The following is a 15,697-nucleotide window of genomic DNA, read 5'->3' on the forward strand; positions in this document are numbered from 1 at the left end:
TGTATTCTAATTTCCTGAGACAGTCCTGTATATATACACAGGACTGTCTCAAAAGATTAGAATATTGTGTATTCTAATTTTCTGAGACAGCTTCCTGAGACAGTCAGGAAATTAGAATATTGTGTATTCTAATTTCCTGAGACAGTCCTGTATATATACACAGGACTGTCTCAAAAGATTAGAATATTGTGTATTCTAATTTTCTGAGACAGTCCAGTATATATATTAAAAAAAAAAAATTTAAAAAAAAAAAAAAAAAAAACCTTCGTAACCCCCATGTTTTCTTCAACAATGATTTACATCACTGCCTCGAGGGTTGTGCTATAATCCCAGTACACATCCCAGTCTGAACTGGTAGCCGACTCGATCGCATATGAAAAATTTCAAACCACGTTGGCTGCTTTCAAGGATGTATTAATAGAAGTGTTAATCACATGAAAGCAGACTTTATGGAAACATATCACAGGACTTTAATCTTTCGTGGTCGCCATACTGGGCCATTATGAAGGATTAAATCAGTGAGCAGCTCTTACTTGGGAGTTTGCGTGGCTTCACTTAGTATGCTTGCAGGGGTTGCAACACACAAGTTATGTATTCAAATAAATTCAATAGTGTGAAACTTGTCCATATTTGGACAATTACATATATCTAAAGTGCCCATGTGAGTGTTCATTCCCCAAATTATTGACCAGTCTTAGTGTTGAAAATGGTTTGCTGTCTTGAACCAAGCAGTGTTAATAGCTCAATAGACATGCCGTTATTTTTGTTTACTCAGAAGTTATGATTTTAGTGATTCAAAGAGTTCACATAAATGATCAGAGATCCTGAAATGTGATTGGTTGAAATGGAGAGTGGACTTTGGCTACACTCCATGTGGTGTGGTATGCAAGAAGAGGATTTCTTACATGTCAAACAACACGTGTCACCATAGTGAACAACGTCATTGACTTTATTTATTCACATTAAATATCAACATCAAACCAAAAGGCAGTTACATTTCCTACCTTCTGTGAGCCGGACGTGCTACGTTTGAGAGAGGACCTCTTGAAGGTGCCGCTGGCGCCCTTGGGGTCCATGCTGAAGAAGCTCTAAGCGGCCGAGAGGGGTCAAGGCCAACATCAGCACCGGAGAGCCACTGGGGAAAGCAAAACGGCAAAAAGTGTATTCACACTAGCCGAAAGGTGAGCATCATCGAGCGCTTCTTCTCCCTTCACTCTGCCTCGTGCCAAATGACAAGTCACACATCCCAACCGGGGATATAAAATCACTCGACGGCACACTTGACACATAGACCCTTTTCCTCTGCCGCGCATCCCGTAATCAGGATTAATGCAGCCGGCTCTTATGAAGCCTCGAGTCTAATGGATAGAGCTTTATTAAATGGTTATTGAAGGTGAATCTACTTTGGCACACCACAAGCCCCCAAAAAGGCTTAGTTCGGCCATGCAAGCTGTGAAGCTAAAGTTAGCAGGCTGAGAGGTTGTCCCGGAAGATAAAGCACAAGACACTCACAAGAATACCAGTCTGAACATATTGGAAATAATAACACTCATTTAACAATGTTTATAAAAAGCAGCACATTTACTTAAGCGTGAGCTATGATCTTTAAATGGTGCAGTAAACTCTGCAAGTAGTAATTTGGAAAAGAGTAAACAATTCTTTGGGAAAAGGCTTCAAACTGCCAAATGCCACTCACAGTTCAAGGTAATTGTCAAACTAAACATGCAGTAATACAAAGGTAATTTTACGTTGCTTATTTAATGAAATAACATAACTTCTGCTTTCAGTAATACAAAGGTAATTTTACGTTGCTTATTTAATGAAATAACATAACTTCTGCTTTGAATGGTTTGCTAGCCTAATGCTCACACACAATGCAAACACCACAGCATCAGTACAATAGCTTCATAACCCATAAGCACAACACAAATATGCATCTTATGCAGCGGTGAAAGTAGCCAGAACGGTCAGGAACGCTGTTCCGGTAAAGGATTCAGGGCCAGAACGCAGTTCCGAGATAAGATTCAGGGCCGGAATGCTGTTTCGGTATACGGTGCTTTGATTCCGAAAATATGACGGCAACTGCCAAAACGCTATGTTAAAATAAATAAATAAATAAATGCTAAGCTGCCACACATGCATTTCATCTCCAAGAAGAAAATCTACCAACATCAGATTTACATACACAAGTGTTAACAACCAGCATACTAAAGTGCTTGTGTAGCGTAATCCGTTTCCACCTATATTTATTATTTATTTTATTCCACAGACGGTATGGAGGTTTCCCCAGCTGCTGCAGTTATCAGAGTCTGACGATGATGAATCACGTCAAAACACCTGGACTCATTTATCCCTTCAATTGGCTGACATACTGACTGTGAGGAAATGAGGGAAAAATAAAAATAGGAGATGGCGTTTGGAGTTATTGCTGTTTTTGTTAACTTTTATTTTGGAAATCATTGAAAAAAAATACAATTTTGAATGAAAATCAGTTTTTGTATGTGTTATACAAATAACTGTGCTAAAACAATTTTCTTTACATTTCAGTAGTTTAAGAGGTTTGAAGCCCCCCCCCCCCCCCAAAATAAAATAAATAAATAAATAAATAAATAACATTTCTGGCTCCGTTCCATGGCAACCCTCACGTAGGGGAGTTCTGGCAAGAAATTCTAGCCACTTTCACCCCTGATCTTATGTAAGATGGCAATTAACCATTACAAATTCTGATAGTATATAAAACCTAGAAGCACAACTTTTATCCTCTGAGAAAATCAACTGATTACAGCCATTTTTGAAATCAAATGTGCAGCTCTTAAGGCTAAATTTTACCGGACGCGTTTGCTGTCCGGGTTCGGCAAGATATCACGCCGGAGCCAATCCTTTTCCTCCTATCCTATCTTCCAATCCTATCTTATTGTTGAAATTATACCCTGCATCAGCGCTACAGATTGATTGCGGACCATCTCCGGCATGCCAGACCCTGCCGGATGGTTTGGGCTATTTTCTATTTTTGCCGGACACGCATCTGTCAAAATGGGCGGAGCCAGGCCTGGAGTCAACAGGCCAGTTGCATATTCACGGTGTTCTGCAATTATTTCCTACGCATGCGCACAGCCGTTAAAAGCTGCGAGTACTAACTATTTTTGTTTTAATTGAGTTTTTTATTACGTTTTCATTGCCTCAAAAATACTTTTTGCATGTATTTCCCTCTCATACTTTTAACCATTCTGTTTTCTTGTGGTAGCTTTATAGCAGAATGTTGATCTGTTGACCGCATTAGTCACGTAGTGTATTTAAACCGTCCTTATTTGATGTAACTTTAAGTATTTTCTTAGGGCATTTTTAGTACGTTCTGCCTGTATGCATCTACACAAAACAAGCTGACAGCGTACGTTACTATTTTGGTATCAAATTCGCGTCTTGTGGGACGTATCGCTGATGTAGGACATTTTAGCAGAACAACAGTTTAAACACCAGTGAACAAACCCTTTCTTTTATCCCAGGCTATAGTAGGTGGTTTTATTTACCTGACATGTTTCGCCGGGCACTTCCGCCTTCGTCAGAGGGTTTGACGAATATATAAGTGTAGGCAAAATGAACTCTATACAACTACCAGTGAACATGGACGAAGAACGCTTTATCATGGAGGTGCAAAGTGAAGTGATTTATGATGCAGAAGATTGTCTTTATAAGGACATTAAAACGGAATCTGCATGGATCTTCATAGACGTAGCTACAGTTGTGGTCAAAAGTTTACATACACTTGTGAAGAACATAATGTCATGGCTCTCTTGAGTTTGCAGTTATTTCTACAACTCTGATTTTTCTCCGATAGAGTGATTGGAACAGATACTTCTTTGTCACAAAAAAAACATTCATGAAGTTTGGTTCTTTTATGACTTTATTATGGGCTAACAGAAAAAGTGATCAAATCTGCTGGGTCAAAAATATACATACATGGATCTGAAAAAGCGAATCATTGACTTGAACAAGTCAGGAAAGTCACTTGGAGCCATTTCAAAGCAGCTGCAGGTCCCAAGAGCAACAGTGCAAACAATTATTTGTAAGTATAAAGTGCATGGCACTGTTTTGTCACTGCCACGATAAGGAAGAAAACGCAAGATATCACCTGCTGCTGAGAGAAAATTGGTCAGGAGGGTGAAGATTCAACCGAGAATCACCAAAAAGCAGATCTGCCAAGAATTAGAAGCTGCTGGAACACAGGTGTCAGTGTCCACAGTCAAGCGTGTTTTGCATCTCCATGGACTGAGAGGCTGCCGTGCAAGCAGGAAACCCTTGCTCCAAAAGCTGCACCTTAAGGCTCGACTGAAGTTTGCTGCTGATCACATGGACAAAGATAAGACCTTCTGGAGGAAAGTTCTGTGGTCAGACGAAACAAAAATCGAGCTGTTTGGCCACAATGCCCAGCAATATGTTTGGAGGAGAAAAGGTGAGGCCTTTAACCCCAAGTACACCATGCCTACCGTCAAGCACGGTGGTGGTAGTATTATGCTGTGGGGCTGTTGTGCTGCCAATGGAACTGGTGCTTTACAGAGAGTAAATGGGATAATGAAAAAGGAGGATTACCTTCAAATTCTTCAAGATAACCTAACGTCATCAGCCCGAAAATTGGGTCTTGGGCGCAGTTGGGTGTTCCAACAGGACAATGACCCCAAACACACATCAAAAGTGGTAATGGAATGGCTAAATCAGGCTAGAATTAAGGTTTTCGAATGGCCTTCCCAAAATCCTGACTTAAACCCCATTGAGAACGTGTGGACAATGCTGAAGAAACAAGTCCATGTCAGAAAGCCATCAAATTTAACTGAACTGCACCAATTCTGTCAAGAGGAGTGGTCAAAGATTCAACCAGAAGCTTGCCAGAAGCTTGTGGATGGCTACCAAAAGCGCCTAATTGGAGTGAAAATGGCCAAGGGACATGTTACCAAATATTAGCGCTGCTGTATGTATATTTTTGACCCAGCAGATTTGATCACTTTTTTCTGTTCACCCATAATAAAGTCATAAAAGAACCAAACTTCATGAATGTGTTTTGTGACAAAGAAGTATCTGTTCCAATCACTCTATCAGAGAAAAATCAGAGTTGTAGAAATAACTGGAAACTCAAGAGAGCCATGACATTATGTTCTTCACAAGTTACGGATGGGGGAGTAATTTTTCCTTTTGTTCAGGTATGTATGTTTTTCCTTTCACTTTGTGCTGGTTTATGTTGGTTTTCACCTGTATTTTTCATTTGCAGTAGTTTCCACCTGTGTGATCTCAGAAGGCCTCCACAGCTGGAACCACTTCCTCATTAGTCAATCATCCAATCATCTGTTCGTCCTGCCACTATATAAGTTGAATTGTTTGCTCTGTTCAAGAGAGGCGGTGGCAGCTCTCACTTTGGTTGTATTGGTTTGTTGAAGCCTGTTATGTTTTGACTTTGATTCCGTTTGTGAAGTTTGCTTTCTGCCACTTGTTTATTAATGATCTCTTTTGTCTTTTTCTTTAGGTTGGCGCAGAGCACAGAGGTAGGGACTTTAGTTAGACACCTGCAGGTCTACATCGTGTCTCCCACCTCACGTAGGTACCAACTCTCTGTATTAGTCCATTAGATAGAGCGGCAACACCACCCATGTATTTTGGGGCACAATAGGTGCCTGTCACTGTAGTGTTTTAGTTTGGGGGTTGTTTTGGGTTCTAGGTTTAGTTGGGGTTTTTGAACTGTTTATTTGGTGTTTGCTGCATAGTGCAGGGGGTTGGGTAAATGTTTGTGTGCTCTGTGTCCATTGTTTCTTTTCTGTTAAATAAACTTGTTATTTGCAATTTTGACTTGTCACTGCCTCCTCATTGCACACCTGCCGTCTTATGTTACGCCGCGGCCCCTGACCACCAGGGGTACTCGTAACACAAGTGTATGTAAACTTTTGACCACAACTGTATGACGATGAACAGTGAGTTTTTATTCAAGTTATGTAATTTAAAACAGTAATTACATAGTAGAGAACAGGGTTTGCGTGGCCGGGGGTGTCACAAACCCATGGTAGAAGCAAAAAAAAAAAAAAGTGGAAAGAAAACGCTCAGTCAAATCAAGTCCACCTCTCTCTCTGCTTCTCTGTTGCGTACAGACTCCATGTGTTTGTCATTGTTTTTAATGCCACATTATCCCGCGCGATCAGGCAAGCGCTCACGACCGGACGGAGCTGCAGGACCTCAGTTGTGCGCAGCCGGTAGTTATTGTCCAATTTTTGACGTACTGCGGAGCACGCAGTCAACACGGAGCTTAGCGGATCTCTACTGCAAACGCGTCCGGTATAATTTGGCCTTAATTCATCTAGGTCTTATCCGTATTATAAAACAGTGGAACTGTGTCAGCAGTGTGGAGCTGTACTTGGTACAGCTCCACAATGTTTTGATTTACACAAAATACATTCAAATAAAATCTTGGATCTGTACATGTACAGTGAATTGTGGTATCAAGTAAAAATGCATTTTCAGGGTATGTGCCATAAACATCAAAATTACTTGACTGGACACGTTTGGCATTCACTGTGCCCCGCCTGCCCGTAGAGGGCTGTGTGACTCAGCTTCATTTATTAGATATCGGTGGGAGTGAAACTCACACATGCTTTTGAGCACAATGCCGGACTTACATTCAAAAAGTACGAAATCTGGACCGCATACTAACAAGAAAGATTGTCTCAGGAGTGATTTGTTTGAGAATTCAAGGTAATTCTTATATTTTTTGTACCATGCATGCATTTTGAAACGTTGTGAAAAAAATCTATTAGAAAAATTAGCTGCTCCATACCTCGTAATATTTACTTAAAATAACTGCCAACTGCCCGGTTTTTGCTTTTAACCAAGTATCGAGACTATTCGAATCAAATCTATTAACAATTCAGTTATTTAAGCATTTATTCACAAGAATTTTCAACGGAAAAAGCCATTGTGGCAGCCCCCTTATTATAACAAAGAGCTAAGAGACTAGTATCATTCCTCAACATATTTACGTAAATTCAGACTGCCCGTTTTTTTTTTTTTTTTTTTGCTTTTAACCAGGAATTAATTTAAGCATTTATTCATAAGAATTTCAACGTAAAAAGCTCTTTGTTGTGGACTTGTTGTAAGGCGGCACCACAGTGAACTTAAAGACGAGCTGCACATTCGCAATATTTTTGTAAAATAAATACTACCTGCACGATTTTTTACTTTTAACGTAGGAATCCAGAATGTTTTACATCCACATCTATAAAGAATTCAAGGAGTTAAGCATTCATTCACAAGAATTTTCAACGGAAAAAGCTCATTGTTTTGCAACAGAGGCTATTTTGAATTTTGTAACTCTAGATTTTATTTTAGACTTTTCGGCATCGATGATAAAAAACAATCGATGATAAAAAACAATCAGCTTTTACGTGTTTTATTTTATGTAATATTTCATTCTAATAACTTTCAGTGAAACACCATGGTCCTACACCAACCCTTACGCCGACGGCAACAAGCAGATCTTCGTCTACTTTGACCCCGTGCACCTTTGGAAGAACATCTACAGCAGCTTCCACAACAACGGCTGTATAGTGCTGCCCAGGAGTCCTGGGCTGAAGTAAGTGGCCAGCATTATTCACTTTATAAAAAAAGATGAATCAAAACACCTATCTTTCTAAAACAAACATGTTTTTTAGCAGCCTGAGAGGATGAGGATGGCCCGATTCTCGAGCCGGTGCTGGCCAGTTGGGAGAACTACAAGTCCGTCAAGGCCAGCTACAAGTTGACCCAGAAGGTGCTCGTGCGCTTTTCGATCGAGAAGCAGAGCGTCGGGCTCATCATGGCGGTCGTCAACCCCAATGCGGTCGCACAGGCAAGGAGGAACACAGGGACACACAGGGCCGACATCCTGGAGATGTTCCAGAGGACAAGGGTGACCTGGAGACGGGCAGGGCGGTCTTTAAGGGGCCATCTCTCCCCATGGCCCACATGGCGTCCTTCAGAATACCGCTGTGGCACTCCCTGGTGTGCAGGAAGCCCAAGAGCACATGCTGGAGTTCCTGGCAGCCTCTCTTTGACTGTTTTGGTGTGAACTTCTCAAAGGATGTGACTTCAGAATTGAGGAAGAAAAATACCTTGGAGTGGCCGGTCGGCAGAAAAAGGAGCAGAGTCGAGAAGGGGAGAAAGGAGATGGCGAGGAACAGGGACTTGTACAAAAACGCAAGGCATAGAAAAAGGCTATGTGATCGTTGAAAGACGAGGCTCACATCCTGGTAACACCACATCGATTATTTGCACTGCCTGAATTATATGACTCTCATACGGATTTTATATTTGTATATTTAGATTTCATACTTACACGTCAATTTTGAGATTTTAACTTATCCTGCACTGTAAACGGATGCTCCACAATTTCATTGTATAACTGTATAATGATAATAAAGGGCTATTCTATAATAAATTGTGATTGTATATAGAATTTATTAATAATTTATTTACATATTATTTATAATTGATTCTGCATGTTATCCTCAAGTATTAAGTTTCTGATGTTAAATTGAGTGATTTATTAGCTGTTGAAAACTTGCAGTAAAAAAAAAAAAAAATTTAAGTTGCTATTTTGGTCAAAAACCTATATGATATGTTAAATATTGCTATTGATCTTGAAAATATAGGTGATTATCTCGGCATTTGGTGCATCTAGTGTTAATCTGAGAACTTTAGAGCCATTTTAAGTTTTGTTATACTTACATAAAAAATACACGGGATTTTATAAGGGAACGACTTTGAAGTTTTTGATGCCGCTGCTCATGGAGACTCATGTGGCTAAGGTAGGTACCTGTTTTGGTTTTAGGTCGGTAACAGCTTTGGTTTTGAAAGTATTTGAATTTGAAGTTTTTGGATATAGGCTCCCTCTGGATCGGCCCCATTTCCTGTGTTCTGTCAAGTATTATGAAGTCTATGTATGTGTAGTTAGCTAGCTAAAAGCCAAAATTGAAAATGAGGACGGGGGTAGTCATGCCAGTCTAACAATTCCATCCCTAGACAGCTCAAGTTCTTCCGTCAGGGGTGTCCAAGCTGTTTTGCCTGAGGCCCGCTTTCAGAAAAATTCAAGGATACAAGGGCCAACAAATAAATCCTTCCACTTTCATTTGTTAAACAGGGGATCGGATCGGAATCACCCACCACCCGTTTGAGCTCATAATTATCACCTGTGCACACCACAGTCAGTCATAATCCATCTGCTAACATGGGCAAGACCAGAGAGCAGCTTGGTGAGAATAATCAACAGTTGTAGCAATTGTTAGAAAATGGAAAAGTCTAAACATGACTAATAATCTACCTTGGACTGGGACTCCATGTAAAATCTCTTCTCGTGGGGCATCACTCATGATGAGAAAAGTGAGGGCTCAGCCTAGAACTACTTGGCAGGAGCTGGTCAATGACCTGAAAAGAGCTGGATGCACAGTTTCAAAGGCTACTGTCAGTAGAATACTACAGTGCAATGGTTTAAAATTATGTATTGCTCAGAAGGTTCTCCTGTTGAAGCCAGTACATGTGACGGCCTGTCTGAAGTTTGCCAGGGACCATCTGAATGATGCAGAGGGGTCATGGGAAAAAGTCATGTGGTCAGATCATGAGACCAAAGTAGAACCTTTTGGTACAAACTTCACTCGTTGTGTGTCGAGGAAAAAGAATAAATACAATCCCAAGAACATCATACCCAGTTGAAGTATGGGGGTGGAAACCTCATGCTTTCGGGCTGCTTTTCAGCAAAGGGGACAGGACGACTGTACTTTATAAACCACAGGATGAATGGTGAAATGTATCGTCAGATTTTGAGCCACAACATTCTTCTCTCAGTCAGAGACTTGAAGATGAGTTGTGGCTGGATCTTCCAACATGACAATGATCCGAAGCACATAGTCAAGCTGACCAAGAAGTGGCTGCGTAAAAAGCATATCAAGGTTCTGGAGTGGCATAGCCAGTCTCCAGACCTCAATCCAATAAAAAGAATATTTGGATGGAGCTGAAAGTTCTTGTTTCTCAATGACAGCCCCGAAACCTGACAGATCTAGAGAAGATTTGTGTGGAGGAATGAGCAGAAATCCCTGTTTCAGTATGTGAAAACCTGATGAAGAACTACAGAAAGCATCTGACCTCTGTAATTGCAAACAACGCCTTTTGCACTAAATATTAGCACTGATTTTCTTAGGGGTACAAATACTTATGAACCCCAGTAAATTAAAAAAAAATATATATATATTTTTTAAATCGTACAATCAATTTCTTTTCTTTTTTTTCAGATTATGTCTCTATGAGTGGAAATGCATCTATGATTGAAATTTCAGACCTCTACCTATTTTCTAAGTGGGTGAACCTGCAAAATCACAAGGAGTGCAAATACTTGTGATCCTCACCGTATTATCTTTAAAAATGTATAATGAATTGGGAAAAAATACTTCTGCATATACTCAACTGGTTGTTTTACGGCATTTATTTACATTTTTTGCAATCTGTATGGTAGAGGTATAACTTAATTTTGTGGAAGTGAAGGCACTTCTTAATTTTGTTCCTCTTACATAACTTGACTGCCACACCTATGAATATGATGATAGTTCAACATCAATACTGTACTTTCAAAAGAGGAAGAATGCAGAATTTTGACAATGATACGTATTTTCTATACATATTATCAGACCACGATACTGGATTGAAATATTTTGTCTTTCCGTGTTACTGAAAGTCAGACACGAATAAAAAAATTCGTTTTTTGCCGGGTAATGCAATAAAAAAAACAACGCAAACCCGTTTTTTTTTTTGTATCTGTCCAACAGCGCCCTCATTTGGAGGTTGGAAAGAAGTGTTGAATTGACAAAATTTCTGCTGACTCACCAAAACCATCTGTCCCTTCATGTTTTGAGTAGTGTGAGGCAGTTGTTTAGCCGTATTTAAACAGTATACTGATTCCATACGGGTTACTCAGAGGTGGGTAGAGTAGCCAAAAATTGTACTCAAGTAAGAGTGGCGTTACTTCAAAATAAAATTACTCAAGTAGTCATCCAAAAAATGCACTCAAGTACAAGTAAAAAAGTATTTGGTGAAAAGAATACTCAAATAATGAGTAACACTGTGAGTAACTGCTTACAAATTTGATTTTTTTTTTCTCAGCACAAAGTTATCTTTATAAACTGTTGTCACAATGTACTATGTACTATGGCCCATTACATAACCACATTAAGCCAAAGAAATACAAAAAATAATAATTGAATTTTGGCGAGGGGAAAAAATGACAGAAATGAAGCATTATTTGTCAAAAGAGGATGAGTGCCCTCTAGTGGAGAAAATACTTCTAAGTTTGAATAGTTCCTTCATAGTTACTATTATGAAATTAAAAGGATCATATCTCTGGTTTTCCGTGGTCAATCGGTGCCGAATAAAGACTGGGGGTTAAAATCCACGCTTTCGTGTCATGTTGAAGGTAGCGCTCTATGTCAAATACTTCATTTTTTACAATGCTTTAAAGACGCCACGTGATTGAACAGGCTGGCTTGATTGCGTCCGATTGGTATAATGGAGTCATGTGATTTTTGTTGCTACGTCTCATTGGTGAAATTGCTAGAGCTACTCTTGGCATCACTAGCAAAATAAATAAATAAATCTAATATGAAGAATAAAGACGAAAAATGTAACGACTTGTGTAGCCCAAAGTAGCGGAGTAAGAATAGCATTTTTTCTTCATATATCTACTACAGTAAAAGTAAAAAGTAGGGCTTAGTAAAACACCTCTTAGAAGTACATTTTTCTCATAAAGTTACTCTCTAAATGTAACGGAGTACATCTAATGTATTCCTACCCACCTCTGGGGTTATTGTTATAAATTTGAAAAACTTTTTGGGCGGTTCTCCTTCTGGGATTAAATATGAAACTCAGTTTGCTTTAATTATAAGACACTGTACTGATTTACAACATTAGTTTATCCCATCATGTATGCTAATTTTACCTGATTCGGAAAGAGAACAGCGTCACTCGTATTCCTCCAGTAGTTGAATCGCAATAGCGAAGAAAGAGTCTCATTTTCATTCAGAAAAAGGCCCACGTCAAGTACTTCAATAGTTCCATGTGCATGGACAGCCTCCCGTAATGGATAATACCTCCTTCCCTGCGTAAGCAATAAAGAGCTTTATCGTCAGTTAAGGGCTTGTGAATTTGTATGTGGAGATTATTTAACACTTCAAAGCTGATGATGAATGAAGGCAAATACTCAGGAACATCCCTTTTATAAGTTCTTAATTACTTAAGCAGTATTAAATCACATATTCCAACTAGAGTTTTTGAAATTCAGTTCTGGGTAAAGTAATGGAATGAAATGTTGACCTTTTGGTTGACCCATCTATGAGAATCCCAGCGCAGGACTTTCAGTGACAAATGAGACACTCTCTATTCAATGTGGAATAACATCACTTTTCCCCTTTAATGTCGTCTTGGTTCAATTAAGGTCGGAAAACACTTGTTTTAGCGAATAGACGCACCTTTTGACCACACGATGGCGCCCTCTGCACTCATAAAGCCTTTCTAACTTGTGACCATGAGGTCACAGGGGATGTCTGATCTTTTTTCCTTAGATGACTTGTATAATTTAGCCCATGTTGTGTTTTGTCCATCTGTACAGCCAAAACCACAAGAAGAAATCACATGCTGACAGAAAGGATAAAGGGGAAACCACTTTGGTATGAAGACGTTCAGAAAGAGAAGCAGTTTTGAGGAAACATGTTTCACCTGCTGCACTTCAGTTAATCTGGGACATAAAAACAACATAGAAACGGCAAACAAAGGCATGATGCTGCTTTGTTGGCGTATCTGCCTGCTCGTGGAGATCTGCACTGACCTGCATGGACAAAACAAAGCAATCTGCGTGTTTTTGAATCTGCTCATCCCAGTAACACTTTGCTTTGGTTGCTAGGGAAACAGACTACACACATACAAACACCTGAGACACGATTTAGGTGTGTCCAGTCCCTCAGTGGCACATGTGAATACAAACAGCAGGTAAACACATTGTCACGTTGAGTTAAATTTGCTTAAAACCACTAATAAGAGTATGAAAGGAGATAAAAGAAAAACCGTTAATGGCGTGAGGTTGCTGACGTCTCATTTTTCTTGACAGACTAAACACATGGCTGGACTTTGAGGCCAAGAAATGGTGGTTTGCTAAGAGTAGGTCATGTTAGGGCATGTTCCATATACTTTGTTTTCATAGGGCGCAGTGCACCTATAACCCTGCCTTAATTAAAAAGTTAACGGAAAATCAGCACTATATGTACAGTGGGGCAAATAAGTATTTGGTCAACCACTAATTGTGCAAGTTCTCCCACTTTAAAATATTAGCGAGGCCTGTAATTGTAAACATGGGTAAACCTCAACCATGAGAGACAGAATGTGAAAAAAAAAAACAGAAAATCACATTGTTTGATTTTTAAAGAATTTATTTGCAAATCATGGTGGAAAATAAGTATTTGGTCAATACCAAAAGTTCATCTTAATACTTTGTTATGTACCCCTTGTTGGCAATAACGGAGCCCAAACGTTTCCTGTAACTCTTCACAAGTTTTTCACAAACTGTTGCTGGTATTTTGGCCCATTCCTCCATGCAGATCTCCTCTAGAGCAGTGATGTTTTGGGGCTGTCGTTGGGCAACACGGACTTTCAACTCCCTCCACAGATTTTCTATGGGGCTGAGATCTGGAGACTGGCTAGGCCACTACAGGACCTTGAAATGCTTCTTACGAAGCCACTTTTTTATTGCTCTGGCTGTGTGTTTAGGATCATTGTCATGGTGTTATGGTGTTATACTTATATAGCGCTTTTCCACCTTGCTGAAAGACCCAACCACGTCTCATCTTCAATGCCCTTGCTGATGGAAGGAGATTTTCACTAAAAATCTCTCGATACATGGCCCCATTCATTCTTCCCTTTACACAGATCAGTTGTCCTGGTTCCTTTGCAGAAAAACAGCCACAAAGCATGATGTTTCCACCCCCATGCGTCACAGTGGGTATGGTGTTCTTGGGATGCAATTCAGCATGCTTTCTCCTCCAACCACGAGAACTTGTGTTTCTACCAAAAAGTTCTATTTTTGTTTCATTTGACCATAACACATTCTCCCAGTCCTCTTCTGAATCATCCAAATGCTCTCTTGCGAACCGCTGACGGGCCTGGACGTGTACTTTCTTCAGCAGGGGGACACGTCTGGCAGTGCACGATTTGAGTCCCTGGCGGCGCATTGTGTTACTGATAGTAGCCTTTATTACTGTGGTCTCAGCTCTCTGTGGGTCATCCACTAGTTTCCCCCGTGTTGTCCTGGGATTTTTGCTCACCGTTCTTGTTATCATTTTGACGCCACGGGGTGAGATCTTGCATGGAGCCCCAGATCGAGGGAGATTATCAGTGGTCTTGTATTTCTTCCATTTTCTAATAATGGCTCCCACAGTTGATTTCTTTACACCAAGCGTTATACCTACTGCAGATTCAGTCTTCCCAGCCTGGTGCAGGTCTACAATTTTGTCTGTGGTGTCCTTCGACAGCTCTTTGGTCTTGGCCATAGTGGAGTTTGGAGTGTGACTGTGGTCTTTTATACCGATAATGAGTTAAAACAGGTGCCATTAATACAGGTAACGAGTGGAGCCTCGTTAGACCTCGTTTGAAGTTAGACCTCTTTGACAGCTAGAAATCTTGCTTGTTTGTAGGTGACCAAATACTTATTTTCCACTCTAATTTGGAAATAAATTCTTTAAAAATCAAGCAATGTGATTTTCTGTTTTTTTTTTCCACATTCTGTCTTTCGTGGTTGAGGTTTACCTATGTTGACAATTACAGGCCTCTCTAATCATTTCAAGTAGAAGAACTTGCACAATTGGTGGTTGACTAAATACTTATTTGCCCCACTGTATGTGTTTGAAACGAGATCATTTGCCCGATGGGAAACAATTGAAATTTAAATGATCTGTTCCATTGGAAAATTAACACACTCTTATATCTGAATTTAACTGTACAGTTTTGGTTTATTATTTACATAACTAAAAATAAATTTTGTATGTCACCTTTTGCCATAGATGTTAAACTCGCGAGATGCCATTGAAGGCGATAGCTAATCAATTTTGACAGGGAGGGGTGGCAGCATACTAGTTTACGAAGAAGTTAACTAACGTGTTGTATCAATTCAAACAATAAATTGTGTACTTACCATCAACTCTGATGTTGTGGGCAGTGGCGGAACAAATGTGAATAGGGCCTGGGTGCGATGAGCATAAGTGGGATCCCCCCAAGTGGATCGGGTGTCTGTTTGTGTGCTAGTGGACTATTGTTCGTGGGCTTGGGCTAGCAGAGATATTTTAATACTTTAAACACTGTAGAAAAGTTTCCGAGGTACTTCCGCATTTCTGTTTGCCACCTATGTTTTACACTTTCTCTAACCAAAACAACAGTGGAGCTGGAGTGGCATCCATCTGCCATTATCACGACATGGGAGGACAACATGTTCATGAAGGCAGATGTGGAACCAAGCCCATGTCACCACAAACACAATGTGTTTATGTAGTTGTTGCCGCTGTGTTATGGAAGGTATTTTCTTCCTATCCATGCATTTTCATGTGTCCAGTGCTCCAAAAATACTAAAGCTTGAAAACATGAAACAACTTGTTGTCTTTGA

The 15,697-nt window shown here is 39.9% G+C and overlaps 1 protein-coding gene across 3 annotated transcripts in view; it reads right to left on the reverse strand.

Moving 5' to 3' along the window:
• The window catches only part of LOC130916776 (transient receptor potential cation channel subfamily M member 1), an 87,259-nt gene that overhangs the window by 55,684 nt on the left and 15,878 nt on the right, over positions 1-15,697 (reverse strand). For 2 of the 3 annotated variants that reach the window (XM_057837743.1, XM_057837744.1), the window contains exon 2: positions 1,005-1,135. In XM_057837743.1, the coding sequence (XP_057693726.1) occupies positions 1,005-1,076 (72 nt within the window). In that variant the 5' untranslated portion in view covers positions 1,077-1,135. Of the gene's footprint in view, positions 1-1,004; positions 1,136-11,992; positions 12,152-12,366; positions 12,421-15,697 lie in introns of those variants that run through there. The other variant, XM_057837742.1, reaches the window with a different exon arrangement.

Source organism: Corythoichthys intestinalis, chromosome 5 (genome assembly GCF_030265065.1).
Source record: "Corythoichthys intestinalis isolate RoL2023-P3 chromosome 5, ASM3026506v1, whole genome shotgun sequence".
Classification (NCBI taxonomy): Eukaryota; Metazoa; Chordata; class Actinopteri; order Syngnathiformes; family Syngnathidae; genus Corythoichthys; species Corythoichthys intestinalis.